A 20,206-nucleotide genomic window follows, 5' to 3' on the forward strand; every position below is an offset into this window, starting at 1 on the left:
TGTTGGAGCCAATGCAGCATTCTGCTTGAATACAGACTCTAACACAGTGATCCCACAAATAGTGTCCACCGAGATGTTTTTTCATGCCCACTTGTTTCTTCTCCAAAACAATGAGCCAATCCTCCATTGGAATAGGAAATGCTTCTGAAGAACTCAGAAGACATCGTCTTTGTTCCGGTGGTAAGTACTCATTTGGAAACAGCTTCCTACATCACAACAAGATGCTTGGCTAAGAATTTCCTAACATTTTGTTGAAACTCCTCTCAGTGTCCCCTGACAGCCATTTTGTTGTGACCTCTGCGACCTACTCTCAAAATTCCAGAACACCCAATAGATTAAACAAAGTTGAACTGCCTTAACATAACTCTAATAAGTTCAAAGGAGAGCACATATCTTGCATGCCAGAAGTCCCAGCCACAGTTCTTGCTAATGTTCCTTTTAAAAGGTCTCAGTAGCAGAGTGGGGGAAGACACCTTCTTGAGACCTTGGGGAGCATCCTCTGGTCAGAGGAACCATCATTGGACAAATTGAACCAACACTCCAAACAATAGTGAGGCAGCTTTATCTATTCAACATCGGCTGCTTTTTCATCCTAGGATTTAACAGAAAATCTTACCTTGTGCAATTATGTTGTGCCTACTTTGCGGAACAAGTAGTCTATATACAATGATGTGTTTTTTTCATTCCAGTTAAATTATACAACAAGCATTCTCTAAATTACCTTTACAAATTAATAACTGTGGGGTGTCTTTCTCGCATGGGGATAACCTATCGTATTAAAAAAGTAACATTCTCGCCCTGCATATTCCTCTTATCCAAACCAAAGCATTCATACATCCTGTCCTGCATTAATTTTAAACACCCTGACGAAAAAATACATGGCTAATGTAGTGTGACAAACAGCAAGCTTTCCAACTGGGACCTATGAATGGAAATGACAGAGATAATCCAATCTACTGTAGGTGTCTGAGCAAGATCCACCTGATGGTCCATAATTTGCAACTGTTGTCTATCACCGATGAGTTGAAAATATTAGTCCTTTTTATTCCACTTTTCCTCCACAGAGCTAAGGAACTGTAAATGCTTCTCCTTTCCCAGTTTTATTCTGACAATACCCTTTTGAGGTAGGTGAGTCTGGGGACGAGAAACCAGCCCAAGATCACCTGGCAAGTTTCATTGCAGATGGGGGATTTGAACCTGGGTCTCCCAGATTTCATTTCAACACTGTAACTACATTGGATGACATTTTAACATAAGGAACTAAGGCTTAAGAGTGTGAGGCATGAGCCAAGAAACCCTTGGTTCAACTATTACCTCTACCAAGATCTTGCGACATTCTCAGCCTCAGCTCTATCCTATCAGAAATATGGAAATAAGAATTTACCTACTGGCTTGTTGCAACAAGATCACATATTAATCCCTCTTTCACTCTGAGGCACTCCCAGTCCCCCTTTCTTTACATAATGTACTTTAAATATTGGAAGCACTCCATAAATAATTATTATTGATGTGGAAATCCAGTATTATTAATGGTGAAATCCCTCCCCAAAAAAGAACATCCACACGAAATGCAGCATAAGCTTATTTATTTTTCTGCATTCCTGTCCTGATCATACATGCTGAAGTACCAAAGCATCAGATTACTCACTCATATCCACCTGAAATGTCATAGCTACTCTTTTTGATACGCACCAATTCCCGAGGATGGAATGCTTCTTCTTGGCGGAAAATGAGAAGGCTTACTGTGCCTCCCATCTTGGTACTTCTCAGCAAGGAGACAACTTCCTCTTGGGTTTTTCCTGTTAAATCCACTCCATTGACCTACAAAAAGATTTTTTAAAGAAAAGATTTTAAATTGCACTATCTACAGCAAGGGATGTCATTGTCGCAGATCAAACATACAGCAATGCAATACTCAGCCAGAATTACGCATTGGTTTTAGACAGAGCAAGACATTCAAACTCAGTGTATGAAGCCACATGGATCTATGTGCCATTACCTTGAAGTAATCCGCCCTGAGCCTGCTGATGCGGGGAGGGCAGAATATAAATTGAATTAAATAAATAAATAGAGTGACTACCACTGAAAACAAAGAGGAGAAAAACACATAACTGTGTGGATAAGGCAAGTCTTGCTAAAGAGGTCACATTGACACTTTTCTAGTCTCTCTTAATTTCCTGTATCTACACAGAATATACATAGCAGCACTGTATGCTATGCCCAATGCAATAGCATAGCCTGAGCTGAAATTCTTTCTTCTTCTGTAGGCTTGCAATTAACTACATGCCTGGTTGAGATAGTTTTTACTCACTGCATGCAAAGTAGAAGCACAGAGAAATAGTAGAATGCTGTGGCATGTACAACAATGCCCTCCATCTCTACTAGGCCTGCTGCCTGCTTGCTATTTTTAAGGAACTGTTCCTTGCTTACTTCAGAAATATCTGGGGAAGAAAAGCACCTTAATTGCAATGAGCAGCTTTAATTTAATGCACTACAAGGAAACCATATTCTAACAAATGTGTTTTAATGTTCCAACACACTGAGTATATTATTTCCTTATGGTCTCCTAATGTGTTACTTATTTTGGAGTTCTTCAAGTGGCAACTCAATTCCTCCTCCTCCTCTCTTTTGCCTGCTGAAAGAATCCAAAGATCATGCAACTGCCTTAACCCTCACTGGCTCTGTATTCCACAGACTGCGGGTCAAGCTTGGTATGCCCATACATGGCTATATGGACATGCCTTTCCTTGATTTAAGTCTCACTTGCATCTGCATTCAGAGGCAGCCCTACCAATTTGGGAGGACAGAAATAAAGCTAAACTCTTAATGTCATTTCCTTAGTCAAAAATAAAATACTTAACAGTTTAAAAGTCAACATTTTACAGACTGGAACACTTACACATATCAACCACAAACCCAGAAATTCTGACACCATCTCAATGGCTACATGTTCTCAAAAAAAGTCTGCCCATCTTGCTTCCTGGCTTCTCCCCTTCTCAGAGGAGATGGTGTTTAACATCAAATACAGGACCTTCTCATTTCTTGAATGCCCTCTCTGTAACCATCTGCCTGACACTGAGAGTGATGACTTTCCAGTGTTAGATTAAAACTTTTAAAATCCTATTTTTAAAAAATCTAGGCTACTTTTGGCTGTGTTGCTTATATTGCTCTTATGTTGTTGCTTACACTGCTCATAACTGAATGGGTTAAAGTTACGTCTAATTGTACTTGATTGTTCTTGATATCTTAAATTTGTTCACCACCTCCAAAGACTGAGGATATAAAGCCCCTAGAACAGTTAAAGATACAATCACAAACTGAGGCCACCTAAATTACAACTCCCACCCTCTTAAAAAAAAACTCTGATTGCAATATTCAGCATGCATAGGGACTCATATGGAGGTGTGGTACGTTTAGAGAGCATCACTGAATGTAAGACTGGGAAGCTGAAATGGACCACAGTCAAAGGAAAGGGGGGGGGGAATTGTCCATACACGGCCAGAGGGCAGAGTTAGGCATGCAGGTCAGTCAATTAGTACAAAAGGACAACAGAAAAGAGATGCAATTCAAGTCAGCAGAAGATAATGAAATGCATCACAAAATACTAAAGGAAATGGCTGAAGAAATCCCAGAGCTGCTAACATTTACTCAGAGGACAAAACTGGAGACTGGGGTGGGGGGGAAGGGTGAAGGAAAACATGGATTCTTGTTTTTGTTATTGTTGCTGAAAAGCATACAATAGCATATCCAGAGAATTATAAGAACAATCGCCTTGACTTTGGTGCTCAGCAAGCTATTACAACAGCAATCAAACAGACAAGAAGGAGTTAGAGAAACAAGTCCTGTCAAACTAAGCTTATTTCTAACCTTAGGTAAAAAAAATATATAACCACTTTACAAAATAAGAGGAGTGCAGTGGAAAAACAATCTTCCCTTCAGTCAAGACCAAGACAATATATTCGGCATTGCACATAAGGACTGGAAGGAGCTAAAATAGAGAAATGTAGATTGTATTAAAAGTTATCAGGCCTATGGTGTACTTCGAAAAGGTAACAAGAGCTGAGACACCACTGAAATCAGCCTGAACCTGAATCTGTCAACCCTGTTTGCTTCCTGAGGGTTTTAACAGGACAAAATTTTAAGCAGAACTGACAACTGTGAGATTCCCTCCCATCTCCATCTTGCTCTGCAGAGCCTCCAATGGTCCTGGGATCAGATCTCAAGTCCATGTGACCATGAATGTAGAAGAGCTGGGGCAAATCCACACGCCCTTAGCGAACATTTAGCGCAACACCAGGATGCTCCGAGGGCATGTGGATTTGCCCCTGATCTCACGCCTCCCTCCATTGTCTCCGTCAAAACTTGTCTCTCTTCTCCACTGCACAGCCAACCCTCTGCCTTCCACCCTGTCTCTTGCACCATCTGGCAGGGTTAAGACTCCAACTCTTCATCTCCCTGCTAGCTGCCTTACCGTGTTCCCTGTCCACAGCAAGCTCAGCCCACAAACTGAGATTCCTCAAAGGGCATCATTCTGGGACTGCACTGAGGCTTGACAAGGATCACCAGAAAGGACTACAGAAGCTTGACCAAACCTGTGGTTCATTCCAGCTCTACTAATCTTCCAACATTTAAGCCACAAAACAGAAACAGCTGCATGGATCTGTCACCTAACAAGAATCCGCGATGACTGCAACAAGATCCCTTGCATTTTGCTCTGTCGATCGTATGGCTAAGCAGCAGACTCACAGAAGCAGTGCAAAAATCGGCAGCGAAAACTTGGGGGAAGTGTGTAAATGGTGTTGCTGCTTCTACAATAAGCATTTTAAAAGAGAACTGTATGGGAGGAGGCTGCTGTCCTACATGCCATAAAAACTACTGAAGCAGCCAAGCATATAAGAGCGTGTCCTCTAAGGAGGCGGGGGAACCCCCACCACCACCACTAGATTTTGTATGGCGCTAATCAAGTTCTTGACCCACACAAGCTTTTTGCACATTGTTTATCTTCTGCTTCACTTATCAGAAGTGCTTTGAGTCGCAAGCTCTGCTTAGCAAGGCTTATTTTAAAAGTTTGTGTGTTTCTTTTTTGAAATTATGATTAACTATTCCTAGACCAGATTTCCTTTTTCTTTTAGGTATCAAAGACTACGTGAAAACCAACAAGAGTTGGGGGCTCCCAGTCTAAAAAGGCACTGTGTGTGTGACCACGGTTCAAACAAGGAAATTAGTGACAGTTGCACCCCTGATATATTTTTGCAGTGCACATAAAATGAAACTTTGCACAAAATCTGTGATTGTCAATGAGAAATGTCACTGACTGAATTAAATTCACCTTAGTGACAGAATGTGATTCAAAGAACTGAAACCAGGATGACCTACTCAGCAAGAGAAGAGGAAAGGGTTCTCCAGACAGGTGAGAAAGGAATGTATTTTCTATCAACCAATGAAATCTCCTTCTCCTCCCTGCTCTTCCTACCCTCTTCCTTCACTTGTTTACTCTCCATTCTACCCTATTTCTTTTTCACATTTCTAAATGGCAAGTTTCTGATCTGCCCATTCCAACAGAATTTCCCCTGTGCTCCTCCTTTGTTTTGATTTTGCATTCCCACAAGAAAACTTGGACTGAATTAAAACAGATAGCAATTCACCAAATGAAAGGTAAAAAAAACCATTACAAAGAATGTTGTAAAGGTCTCAAGCCCATGTAAATGTCTCAAGCCCACTATAGAATACATTAAGCTCAAAAACAACTTGGAAAACAACCCTAGCATAGTTTTATAGATATGCACAACCCAAGGAAGCCAAACACCTCTCTCTCCCCCCCTCCCTCCCATAGCTATTTTGCATAAGAAACAGGAACATTAAAGATATGTCAGTCTTTCTGTATATAGCAGCTTTTTAAAAAGCTTTATTCAATCAAGAACTTGAAGTCAAATAAATTTACTGGTTTACTTAATGGCTTGGATCCACTGGTACATTTCAGTGGATGAAACTATTTCCACCTGAGGAACATGGCTTTCTTGCCTCTCCTCCTCCTGCCCAAAATGCTGCTGGCAAGGAAGAGGGGAATTGGGGGCTGCAGCAGGAAGGGGGAAGTGAGTGAGTTAAGTTCTGAAAGCAGATTTTTATCTGTTCCTAGAAATGCTTTGGTAGATCCAAGCCAGTAAGTGATTGACATCCATGACCTCTGTTTACCAAATCTTTAGTAACTACACACCAGCTTTCTTTGTACTTCTTGCTGGTATATATGCCTCTTCCCAAATCTTTAAGAGTTGAAAAATGCCAATGTAATTCCAGTTCCCAGGTACACCTACTGAAGAGGCAGTTTTCACATAATGGTGATGGGAACCCAGATGTCGTAGTCATCTGGCCCCACAATATCTGCCATATCTCACCAAGGGCAAGGCTTTATACAGCACAACCTGGTGTTCTACCTCTGCCTGCCCTTAGCTTCTGTCCCAAAACCATTCTCCAGCCACTTTTCCTTCCTTCCCTTCATACATCACATACTATCACCTTTTTGCACTGGATCACAGTCATTGGCCACTTTGCTAGCTGTTCTACTTTAAGAATGAATGATGAACCATATACTACTCTCATAGTAGGCCTGCAAAGTTCTCTACAACAGAAAACGAAAAATTACCATCTTTCAAAATAGCCACAGTAAAGGGAAGAAACTTGTGTAGATGGATAGGTTTTTATATTGGACAGAATGATGTGCATTATCAGTTGTGCAACTCTTTGTGTTCTTACATTCTAGAGATGGTCAAAACCAGTTGCTCTATGCCACTAAAAATATCATCTTGCCATAAGGAAATACACTTCGTTTGCACACAATCAGCTATTTCCAACTAGTATAATTGTTGTTGCTGCTATTCAGTTTAGGAGGAGATCGTCAGGAACATGTCATGTCTTAAAACATCATTTATAGGAGTTTAAAGGCTTCGACAGAGAGAAATATTAAGGGCCTTATCCCAGGACCACCACCCAAGTGAAAAGCTTCTTCAGTCCCCACCCCCTCCATTTCTACAAAATTTAAATATGTTTTTAACGTGACATTTATAACCCACTTCTAACTCGATGCATAATATACATTCATAATTTATCCCAGTCATAAAAAATTATACATTTGCATACAATGATCTATAAATCTGTGTTAATTCATGCCATGTATAGACAAAACAAATAAAAACAGATTCCATTCCTCTCAGTGTAAGGGAGTTTTTTCCCCTAATTTGAAGAATAATTGAAATATACTAGCACCAAGCCACTGAATTGTATACCAAAATTGGAAATACCAATATTAAACAATGTCACAACAGATAACATCCACTGAATTTTAATATAATAGTGCTATAGCCTATTATTCTCTATATTGTGTAACTATTAAAAATTAAAAAATAGTATTTCAAAATGAGACTTGTTTGTTGTTTACTCAAGAGCTAAAGCTGTTACCTATAATCAGGGCTTTTTTTCAGCGGGAACATGGTGGAACAGAGTTCCGGCACCTCTTGAAAATGGTCACATGGCCAGTGGCCCTGCTCCCTGATCTCCAGATAGAGGGGAGTTTAGATTGCCCTCCGCGCTGCTCCAGCAGCGCAAAGGGCAATCTAAACTCCCCTCTATCTGGAGATCAAAGGGTGGGGCCACCGGCCATGTGACCACTTTCGCCGAGGGCGATTTAAACTTTAAAAAACTCCCCGCTTGTTCCAGCTGACCGAAAGTGATGTCATTGTGTGGTCCTGAGTTCCACGACGTCTTTTTCCAGAAAAAAAGCTCTGCCTATAATACCAGTGCTACTAATTCTAAAATTCATATAACACAGAGATCTGAAGGCAATGCTCTGAGACAGAAGGAATCACTGGAACATTAAATGACCCACACAAAAGTAAACTTTTTATTGAAAAGATCTGAAGGACTCCCAACACACTGGAACATTTCATCACCTCAGTGAGCCGGTCTCCAGCCTTTAATCTCCCATCTTGAATAGCTGCACCTCTTGGAAGGATGTTTTTCACATAAATTGGAGCTGAGCCACCAATAGGAACGTCTCTGGAAGTGATGCTAAAGCCTAGGCCTTCTGTGCCTGCACAAATGATTTAAAAATGCTGTTAAGTTTCTTGTGCTCAGATGTTCAAGACTTCCTAAAGAAACTGATTCCGTTCAAAAAACACCTAAACCACACACTTCAACCAATATTTATTGGATCACTAGCAAGAAACATCATACCACCACTAAATCTAACATTACAAGTGAATTAACATTTACATGAACATCTTTAAAATTATCAAACACTACAGCCCTTAACCAGCTGCACAAGCAACTGTGTCTTGACAAGTTTTATGCCGATCTCAAAAGCCACTAACCTTCAACTTTATTATTTGATTGAAAAATCAAAACAATGTTGAGAAAATAGAACACAGCAGATGTGAAGTAAAGTCCCAGCTTCTTTCACTAATGCAGCCCCCACCCCCACAATGTTTTTTAGCCTGAAGGCACCTTTGAAATTAATGGCTGCCAAAAGAGGCGGAGCCACCAGACAACGGCTGCTGTAGGAGACAGAACCAGTCACATGGCTGCCACAGCTTACTTTCAGCTAAGGACAAGCGAGGCTTCCCTGGTTAACAGAACAGGAATCAGGGTGGTCAAGCCACAACCAGGAAAATGAGTTACTAACAAATCAAATACTCTGTAGTTAGCTTTATAACTTAGAAACTAAAATAAAGTGGTAAGCACTTACAGGAATATAATAAAGGGCTTACAATGCAATCCTATGGAGAGTTACTCCAGTCTAAGGCCATTGACTTCAATGGGCTTAGACTGGAGTAACTCTGCATAGGATTGTGCTGTTAGTGACTCAGAAGGCAATTTCTAAAGACAATTCCAATTTGTTGATCACAATAAATAGAACAATAAATAACATTCATAAATAGATGGTACACAAAAGATATCATACATAGAAATCCTATACAAAAATACTATGTAATAACGGCCACGGAAGAATTGTACAAACACCCAGCACAAACATATCATGAACAGTAAAGTGTTATAGTAGTCCTTTAAATTCTCTTTCAGATGTGCAGGGAGAAAAGGCTCCAGGGAGGATGTTCAAAGATAAGGTAAGTGGTATAAACAGACATGCTGTATTAATTATTAATTATTTCTCTCTTTTGTTTTCTTTTTCAGGTGGAGCCATGACCATTGGGGATGGTGAGAACAGACGCCTGCCAGGGGCTGGTTATTGCAATACACAGGTTTCATCTTCAGACTTCCTCAGGGGCAGAAACTCCATCCACCTTAATAATGCCACCATCAATCGCAGTCACTCCCGCATCCCATCAAGCAGTGCACCACAGAGTACAGCTTACTTTCAGTCACACAGTGAAGCTCCTTGTGCTGTGGTGGCAGCTGCTGCTGAAACAATGTTTTTAAAAAGCGGCACAGCCAATCACAGCTCCACTGGCCAATCAGAAGCCTTGCTAGGCAAAAGTCCCTCCCCCGCATCACCACTTTCTAAAAAGTGGCAGGCACCAGAATATGTATTGGCGGGCCCACGGCACCCACAGTCACCATGTTGGGGGTCCTTGCACTAAAAGATGCCAGTTTCATTAGACCAAGCCTGGTACTTGCAGCAGTTTTTGAAGGTCAGTGGTTAAGTGGTTCAACTGTGAATCAGCACTCTGCTGGTTTAAACCCCTCTACCGCCATGAGCACAGCAGGTGGCCTTGAGTAAGACGCTCCTCTCAACCCGTTGTATTGTGGGGATAATAATAACACTAACTTGTTCACCACTCTGGGTGAGGCACTAATCTGTCTAGAAGAGTAGTATATAAGCGCAGTTGTTATTATTGTTGCTGCTGCTGCTGTTGTTGTAATCATAAAAGTTCACCCATGGGATCTGCTATTTATTTTTCGCCCAGCTGCATTGTAGAAGAGCTAATTTTTACTCTAACATTTCCATAAACAGGTATGCAAACCTAAGTGCAAAACACTGAGAAAAAAGTTAATAAAACTCCGAGTTCTAGTTCTCACTTTACGGTATATACTGTACCCAGGTGCCTTTTGTCACGTTTCATGGGAATGGGCGTGTACAATCCAACACGTCCTTTGGAAACAAACTCTAGTGAGAGCCCTATCCTTTCCCTATCACTGCTTCCAGAACTTCAAAAAAACACAGAGAACTGGACACGCACATACTCAAGAGGCACATGCATTTAGGAAATGATTAGGGTTGCTTGGTCCCACCTGGCAATTGATGGTGTTACCCCATCACTTCCAGGTCACACTGAAGTAATATCGTTGGCTGGCTGGGGGCATGGGCTTATGCCCATTTTGCCAGCCTGCCACCGCCCGCTGATCAGCGGGCAATCGGCAAGCAGAGGCAGAAATTGCTGCAAGTTTGCCCACCATCAGCATGTACCTGGCAAGCCTACGAAACGACCAAGGCATGTTCCTCTCTATGGCTAGTCTTTACCACTAGAAACTTTTCAAAATCAAAGCTAGCATTGCCTTAAATATTAAATCAGGAAGCACATGAACACAGCACGTTACTGTTGAGACTGGAGACTTGCTACACAGCAACCTTTGCAGAAAATGTACCGTTCAATCTGACGACAGTTTTAAAGAGAGGCCAGTGAATGGGGCAGGCTGGGAAAAGAAGATTGCTACTAAACACGGACAGAGAAAGCAAAGCACGGCAACACAGAACACTGAGTTACAGCCACTTGTCTCCTGATCATTTGAGTTAAAAAAGAAAGAAAACCATACAAGAGTTGCAAGTTTGTGATGATCTGTCACAAATAAATATTACTTCGCAATCCAACCCTTCTGAGAAAGAGACAGAAACTGCTTGGATGTCAACAACCCAGGGGAGAAGACACACAAAAATATTAGGGTACTAATCGTATTGCGGCACAAGACACCCCCTTGACTGAAAATTGCTTCCTCATCAGCAAGATGTTTTATACCCAGTGCAGCAACCTCTTCTGCCTCCAGATTTTGCATGTTTTAAATTCATAGAGTCGATAAATTTTGTGCTTCTCCAGCAGCGGAAGAGGATTTCATGTTATATATAAAATATCTGGAGAGTTGCTAAAATGAGGAAGTAAATTTAAGTCCTCGACTGCAGCGTGAAGATCAGAGCAACAAAATCTTTGCACTTTCTCAGGGTTGATGGTATTCAGACAATTATACAAATCACACTGTCCTCATGATCAGAACTAGAGCTGATTTTAAAACATTTTTGTGGATCTGTTCACCTGTACTGTTAATAGCAACTGCCATGTTCAATCTTATGTGCAGCAAGAGCTGAGATTTTATGCATTGCTCTGCTTTGTAGTATTGTTTTCAGAAGACGAACAGCAGGATTCAAGGAGACGAGCAAATGGATAATCTAGATTTAAATCTTTTTTCTCTATGTCAGGACTCAGATGATAGAATGATATATTATTTTATACTCCAAGGATTCAAGAGAAGAAAAAAATCCTCCTTAAAACAGTACGTTTATTTTAATTTGGACCAGTTATCCTGGAGCAGAAACGTAAATTAGATTACAAATAATCTGGCCTTTCTCAAAGGAATGCAGGTTTACACAGGCGTGCCTTCAGAGAGAAATTAATGAGAAAAAAATGCAGCAAATGGGAATATAATAACCCAAACGTACATCAATTCTCATTGTAATCAAAATGTTTTATATCTAAAAAGAACAGGAGGAAAAAACAAGAATGACACTTTTATTATTCTGTTCTGAATATAAAGGCCATGTCATGCACAATCTTTCTCCAAATATGGTTCATGTTCAACTACTTCCATTTTTGGCTACTATCAGCTTCAGGCATTGGATCAGGGATTGGGTCTGTCTGTCTGTCTGTCTGTCTGTCTGTATGTCTGTCTGTCTGTCTGTCTGTCTATAGTTCGCCTTTCTCACTGAGATCCAAGGTGGATTACACAGTGCGTGTGAAAATACAATATAATCAATGGCTAGGACATTCACTGAGCAAAGGACAATAATGAACAACCATTAGGACGTACTGTCGAAGGCTTTCAAGGCTGGAGAACGATGGTTGTTGTGGGTTTTCCGGGCTGTATAGCCGTGGTCTTGGCATTGTAATTCCTGATGTTTCTCCAACAGCTGTGGCTGGCATCTTCAGAGGTGTAGCACCAAAAGACAGAGATCTCTCAGTGTCACAGTCACCGTGACACTGTGTCACTGTGACACTGAGAGATCTCTGTCTTTTGGTGCTACACCTCTGAAGATGCCAGCCACAGCTGCTGGCGAAACGTCAGGAACTACAATGCCAAGACCACGGCAATACAGCCCGGAAAACCCACAACAACCAACCATTAGGACATTCAGGGAAACAGATAAAATAGGGAATGATAGTAGAAAATTGTTAAACAGGTATAAAGTCGAGCACAGAGTTGAAATCTATCTGAACCAAAGCATAGCTAATTTCCATGGCACGTTTAGCAGCATGAAAACTCCCTAGTAGGTGTGCATATCTACATCAACAGACAGTACCCAATAGCATAGGATTCCAGTTCCCTGTACCAAGGGCACTACTGGTTAAAGAAGAAAAGTGCATGCATTTTGAGTCAAGATACTAGCTGCACCAGCCGAACATTCTTCCCATTCTGGCGGTGATTCCCAAATGGACACCTCATCCCACTACCTAATAAAGTGACCCCAGATGTTGTACTGCCAGCGATTCATCATTGGAGAAGGCCAAGCGCTCTGCACCAGCAGACTTGTCTGTCTAGTGCCTGACATCTATTTGATCAGCATGTATCTGCCTGCTCCAGGTATTTGCCAGCCCTTTGATTGAATGGCTGCTTTTCAGATTAACCGTATCAATTTAAGTGGTAACTGCAGTTTGGGTTTATAATCCTTCCCCTATAGTTTTTAATTGATTTTTATCAAAGACCAGCTTTCTCCACGCAGCTATGGATGGACCTGGTCATTCTCTAGAAAGTTTTCATAACCTTGGTAAGCAGAAACCCAACAGCTTTCGAGCCTTTTAATGTTCTTTTCTGACCAAATAACTGAGTTTATTATTCATAAGTCTGAGTCCAAGTGGTAGGAAATATTTGTGCTATCGTAGTAATTATAGCAATGCTTTATATCTCCCTGCTGTTTGCAAATACTGAATTTAAAGTATATTAAAAAACCCACCAAGTAATGTATTATTTATAATAAGTTGCTGAGACATATGGCAAACTCCAATGCTTGGTTGAGCTGCTGCATACGTATTAATGCACAGAAAGCAAATGTATAAACCTGTAAGAAAAACAAGACATGCATAAATACAGAGAAGACATAAGAGGCTCACTGGGCCTATTTTCCCCTTCCCTTTTGCCCATCATAACTGCAAAAGTTTTTTCCCCAGAATTTGAATTCTATGGAGCAGTGCAAACCAGATGCTGAGTACATCTGTATGATCCCATCCCAGGTAAACTGTCCTGGTACCCAGTTCATGAAGGATTCAACAAACATAATGTCCAAAACTTCAGAAAAGTACTTTCTTTCAATCTGAAACATGACCAAATGGTAAACATGGAGCAGGGGGGAGCACTAGTATGAAGAAGTTATGGGAATTAGGTATGTTTGGGCTGGAGAAGACTTGAAGGAAGGCATAATTGTGCCTTTTATCTACCCTAAAGTTTATTACATGGAAGAGGGCAAGACTAGCTTCAATAGGCTTAAATTACAGGAGAGTAAAACAATGGAACTAAATATCTGGCTTGGGGGGGGGGCTCTCCCTCACTAGAGGATCATTAAGCAATGGCTTAACAGCCATCTAGCAGTATTCCCTGCTCTGAGCAGGGGTCTGGATAAGATGGCCAATAAGACCTTCCAATTTTTATTTATTTTAAAATTCATTTTAGTGTATTTTTATCCCACTCATCCTCCCAAGGAGCTCAGAGTCAGTGCTCATGGTTCTCCCCTCCTCCAATTCAGGGCGACACAGATGGCTCTCCTCTTCAACTCTCCATCCTCAAACCAACCCTGTGAACTAGGATATAAATTGTAAATCAGAACTGGGTATCATTCGGCAGGGATCCAAAACATGTAAGTGACTGCAACATAAAGAGCAGAGGTTTAACATTGGCTATGGGCTAAACTACAAGTGACGCCTGACACTAGTTGGACACTTGTCAGCTTCCCTCAAGTTTTGATGGGAAATGTAGGCATCCTGGTCTTGCAGCTTGGCTGTCCAACTGCTGTCCAATGGACTTTTCAACTGTCACTTGTCCAACATTCTGTCAAGCTGCCTACATTTCCCATCAAAACTTGAGGGAACCTGACAAGTGTCCAACTAGTGTCAATCGTCACTTGTAGTTTGGCCCTATATGTGTTCCAGATCCTCTCTGAGTGCAGCAGGCGAGCTTGTATTTCAATGCTGATCTTATTAATCATCTTCTCACAAGAGAGGAGCACATTCAAGTATTAATTTTTCTTCACAGGGCTAATATATAAGAACGTGTCTGTGGGCCAGACAGATTGTGAGCTTGTCAATGTTTAAATGATAAAAAATTTGATATTTGGAACAGCTGCTTTAGCTAAATGAAATTTATATCTCTGCCTTTCAGCAAATAACCATATTGCCATGGCAGCCAGATGAGTTACTATGAATTACATACCTTCACAAGGTAGGACATAGATTTTTGGAAACCCTAAAATAAATTTGTGAAATCTATAAATAGATTGAATCATTATGGAAGGGGATCTGGGTCTTGTCAACGCCTGGACAGGAGACCCTCAGGGAACCATATACAGGCACTGGCTTGGGTTCCATGAGGGAAGAAAGGCAATAATGAAATAACTAAGTATAGCATTAGGATGAACCCAAAAAACCTCTCTAGTGGAGTGCCCATCCCTGTTCTAAGACACACCATTTTAAAATGTGTAATTTGTTCCAAAAGTTAAAATCAAAATTAATTAGTGTAACCTTACAGCCAAGCAGTATGTGCAAATGATGTTGCTATTCAGATGCCAATCAGTTGTGAAAAATGGAAGTCCACAGGGAGCCAAAGACCCTCTTCCACTTGAACAACTACTGTGCTAATGCTCGAAAGGAACTCTGCACAGCGTTCATCCATTAACCGATTATTATCTCACTGTGTCTGCATGGAGGCCAAGCTGGAACCTGTCCAAGTTCCCATCTTCTTTTGACGCCCGTGCTTGAGAACAATAAAAGGTGATACATTGTTGCAATTAATGTTCTTCACAGCCTTGTGTCTAATTAATTTTGTACTTGCTTTGTCTGCTGGGACTTCCTAGAGACTGCTAACATGGGTGAGGCAAATATATCAATAGCTTCACATTTGATAATCCTCAGCTTCCCCTCCCTTTTCTTTTTCTTTTATCTCCCCTTGATACTTAAAGCATAATAATGTATTATGGAAAGAAGGTAGGCTAGATCGTCAACAGTGCAACTAAACAGAATGTTCTTCAGGGTCCCACTTCAGTTTCCCTAGAGTAAAGCTTTTAAGAGTTTGTGTGTGTGTGCGCACGCACATGTGTGTACACACACACACACAGAGGAAGCACTTCTAATTTGAAAATGTAACCCAATAGGACCAACCCTTCCCAAGTAAACACACAACATTATTTCAAGAGCTTTACCTCCACTCATCTCAGTGGGAACTGCTTCTAAGCTCAACATGAGAGTTTTCAGATTTTGTTTGGATACAGATGATTCTAGAAGAAATGTTATTACTGTCTGTGAGTAGAGCAAAACTTGGATCCAAAATTGCGCGTAGGATTTAAGAGCAAGTGAACGTAGTGGAAATGTTGTTATGAGTGCTATTTCTTCAAACTAAAATTCTGAATAACTGTACTGAAGTCCTCTTCTCATCCTTGCTTGCTTGATCACACATCAAACATGGGAAACAAAAGCTGAACATGGAAACTAATATCCTTGGTAAGGAGCAGGGACGATAGACTGGGCTGTTGGGTATCGTCTGCTGATGTAGATACGCTCCTACTGGGTAGTTCTTTGCTAAAGATATCATGTTAATTGATTTAATTCCTTCATCCATGTATTTCACTTTTCAAATTTGTGTCTACCCAATTGTATCTGTTTTCACTGAATGTCCTGTTGATCATGTTGCATTTTTGCTCTGTGAATGTCCTCCTAGCTACTGATTACACTGTATTCTCTTGCAGTACGTATTCCACCTTGGATCTCAGTGAGAAAAGTGGACTATAAATAAACAACAACAACATCTTCTTTAGAATACCACAGGAATCATGGCTTATGAGTAGAGGGTTCCATGCAGAAGGTTGGAAGCTCTGTCCCTGGCATCTAAGGCAGGATCTTGAGGAAACAAGCATTGTGAGAGGTTTTTTTTTCTCTGCCTGCTGACCAACCAGTGGTACAAGCCAGTTTCATATGTAATACTATGGTTGATACATGCATGATAGGTATTACTGAGTGGTAACTCATTAAAGAGCAGAAGAGCTCTCATTCTTCCCTCAGGCTGCTCAAAACTATCTGCTGCTCCTTCTGTCGATAACACTTAACGGCCTCTATTTGAGAAAAGAAGAACTGTAGGGCATATCTCTCTAATTTCCCAGTGAATCTATTCTGGCTTTTTCATCAGGCAGAAAACCATTTCACTTTAGTCGATCAGGTCTCATTCTAAGCATCTGCAAGCCTGTAACCCTACCAGTTCACTAAGCAAAGCAGGCTCAGGCTTCCCAAACTGAAAAGTTGCTTAAGCTGGAGGAAGGCTTCTTTGCCACCTTCCTCCACCTTAATATAGGATACCGTGAGGGATAGGATTGGCTTCAGCTCCACTTCTCCTGAGACACAGCCAGTGGGAGTGTTAATGTCCACTGGAGGAAAAGAAGGCTTTGGGGAGCTGCTGAGGGAGAAGGTTTTTGGTGCTGCCAAAGGAGGCAGCAGAAAGGTTGCTGACAGCAGAAAGACAGACATTCTCTTTTTAACTCCAGTTTGTTTATTAGTTTAAAATCCGTTCATTCCTATGTTCCATCTTGTAAATAAATTTTATTTTTGGTTTGTTTAAACTTGGCTGGCTTGAAATCACTGGCCTCACACACAGGCCTCAAACACTCTGGTCATGTTAAATGAGCTAAGTTTAAATGGTGGCAGTGTAAATATAGGGAAAGTTACCTCTAAGTTTCTTTTCCTCCAATAGCCTTGGGCTGTAGCTGGGTGAGGGGAGGTACATACAGAGAACTGGTGGAGCCTCTGGAAGAGGAGAGAGGAGTTCCTGGGAGAATTTGGGTCAGGGGGCTCTGTGTGCTGTAATGAAGGCTAGGTGTGTGGTGACATAGCCTTTACCTATCTGGGAGGCCCCAAACTTGTGAAGGGAGGTTTGGGGTGGGTGGTAGATACCTACCATGATTTTTTCCTTTGCCCTAGAACTCTGCAACACTGGAACTGCATCAGCCACTACAGCAATATATCAAAATACCGACACAGTTGCCTTTAAAGTGGCTATAGGACATTACAAAGCACAGTGCAAACAGACAGTAGTTGACTGAGTACCCCTAAGCCACATCAGGGGCTTAAAAGAAAGAAAAATAGCCGGGCTTCTCTAATATTCATAACTCAGCGTCAACAAACTTCTACCATGTCCACACCTTTTACACACTCACTGAGATCTGTTTGCATTCTGTTTATTTATTTATTTTTAATCTCGTTTCTGACTACAGCAACAAGGGCCCAAAGCAAATAATCATACATGCAAGGAGGACCACAACTCAGAGAGCACACTGGGGTAAAGAAGGGAGGACTGTTGATAAAATCCAAACAAACCTATGTCTCAACGTTTGTCATTTCTAAACAGTCAGTCAGATAATACTAGAATATCCAAACATTTAAAGCCAAGTAAATATTCTTTTGAACACTACTGATTATTGTGGACTAGCCACAGCCTGTCAAGTTTGGGAGAGCAGAAGAGTGAGGAAGTGAAGGCTCCCAGTCCTTTCCCAAACCTGTCCCTATCTTTCAAATGTTTACATTTACCCCCCCTCCCTTGCATTGAAGGGTTACTTTGCAGGGAGGGATTAAACACTATACATTTGGTAATTTTGAATGTGTACTTATTTGCAAACATGGAAATTTGGAGAAACAAACTCTAGACCTGAGTGGCCCTTCATTGTGAATGCAATTGGTGGGGGGGACAGGAATCACCCATCGCTGCTCAACATATGATGGTAACCACCGTATTCAGCCCTTATCGGCAGAGCATGGTTCTAGGTTTCATTTCCTGGTTATGGGAATGGTAGAAGCTGGCTTGCAATGCTTTGCCATGTAAATAATTTTGTTTTTTTCTGCTGGTTACTGGGGGGGGGGGGTTGAATGGATGTTTACTGTGGTTAAGAATCCAGCATCTTAAGTAAGGATGGGTGAGTGAAACATGCTATGATTGACTAGTAGCTGTATCCTAGAGAGTGGAATGAACTGCAGGTTTAAGACAGAGTGTTGAGTATAGTTGTGTAATTTGAGTCCGAGATTCAAGAACGAAGCCAGATTTTTGCTGATCTAGCTAAATCTGGCATTCCCTGAATCAATTCAGAGAATCCAGGATACGATCCAAGAACTTGGAGTCAGACTTCCAGGTAAATCCAGGAAACATGGCTTCAGCCTTTATCTGGCTCCTTTCTGAGCTTCTCCTGCTTTTCTTCAAGAAGGGAGGGGGAAGGGGAGTGAGGCAGAGGCAGGAAGAGAGGGAAGCAACTGGCCAATTGGTGCGGGAGCTCTCGTCTGCCCAGCTTGGTTCAGTCTGGTTTGGGTGGAATTGACTGTTTTGGCATGATTCTCTGGTTTGACGTTGGTCCGCTTGATTCACTTTACTTCTGGGGGATCCCATCCATTCCCTTGCTTCAGTTTGGTTCTGCTGGGCTTCCTCTTGCATTTGGGAATGGCCACTGTCAGCCTTGCCCCTGAGTGTTCCTGCCTGAAAGCCTGCTTGGAATGTTTCCCTCATAGGAAACAATGGAGAGTGGCCAGGGGAACCTTCTTCAGGGGTTCGCAGAATTGAACCCCAGGGTTCAAACTTCCTGAAGTTTGGGTGATCTTTAAGAGACAGTCAAGAGTAGGTTCACTGCAAATTTGGTGGAGTTTTCTTTAAAAATGCCACACACAGACCTCTGGATAGCCCCAGATAGTTTTCCCCATAGGGAATAATGGCAAACAAATCTGGGATTCTTTGATCTGTCTTAAACGGATCAGAGAATTTTCCCCGGATTTTAAGAATCCCAGCTGTAATTAAAGGAAACACCACATGGCTTTTGCGCTTGAATAGGCAATATATTTGGAACTGACCTTTTAAAAAAAAATTAGAACAGAGAGCCAGTTTAGTGTAGTGGTTAAGAGCATGGGACTCTAATCTGGAGAGCCAGGTTTGATTCCCCACTCCTCCACTTGAAGACAGCTGGGTGACCTTGGGTCAGTCACAGCTTCTTGGAGCTCTCTCAGCCCCACCCACCTCACAGGGTGTTTTGTTGTGGGGATAATAATAGCATACTTTATAAACTGCTCTGAGTGGGCATTAAGTTGTTCTGAAGGGCAGTATATAAATCAAATGTTGTTGTAGTTGTTGTTGTTGTTAACAAGGCCAGGATATTTTTGAATGCTGATGTGAACATGCTAGCTGCAAAATGGGCCCTGGACTATTGGTTCTGGCCTGCAAATTATCGCACTTTAAGAGGACCCATCATTGAGGGAAGTATCACCATTATGTTTTCACCTCCCAAATAGCAGACTTCAAACTTCCTGTATTAAAAAAAATGGGGAAAGGATAGCAATGCCATATATAACGTGACAACAGGGAAAGGCTGAGGAATCCAAACCCATTTTATCCCTGTCGTTCTTTCCAATGAGGTGCCATTGCAGAAAATCTGCTCTCATTTAGTCAATTGTTCATCTGACTGAAATACTATTGTCTGATGTGCTTCATTAAAGTCCATTATGAACAAAAAAAAAATCCCACCCCTATTTGGGGGTGGGTAAAACCATGCATTGTAATGTCACATGGATCATGACTAAGTTAATTTCTTTTTAATTACACCCTTTTCAATAGAACTAAAAAAGATATGATTTTAAGATCCTTTTATATTGGAGATCCACACCTCCAAAATTGTGCACTTACAATCACAATAATTGCATGAGGAAATGACCAGTTAGAAACCTGAACTGGTCATTTGAGAATGAAATTACTGCAGCTGCATGTGCAA

The 20,206-nt window shown here is 41.3% G+C and overlaps 1 protein-coding gene across 1 annotated transcript in view; it reads right to left on the reverse strand.

The window, feature by feature from the left end:
* The window catches only part of PARD3 (par-3 family cell polarity regulator), a 706,595-nt gene that overhangs the window by 301,700 nt on the left and 384,689 nt on the right, over positions 1-20,206 (reverse strand). Inside the window, exons 10-11 of the mRNA XM_054991157.1 lie at positions 7,944-8,083; positions 1,693-1,821 (exon numbers count right to left, since the gene is read on the reverse strand). Of these exons, the coding sequence (XP_054847132.1) occupies positions 1,693-1,821; positions 7,944-8,083 (269 nt within the window). The remainder of the gene's footprint in view (positions 1-1,692; positions 1,822-7,943; positions 8,084-20,206) is intronic.

Source organism: Eublepharis macularius, chromosome 11, assembly GCF_028583425.1.
Source record: "Eublepharis macularius isolate TG4126 chromosome 11, MPM_Emac_v1.0, whole genome shotgun sequence".
Taxonomy (NCBI): Eukaryota; Metazoa; Chordata; class Lepidosauria; order Squamata; family Eublepharidae; genus Eublepharis; species Eublepharis macularius.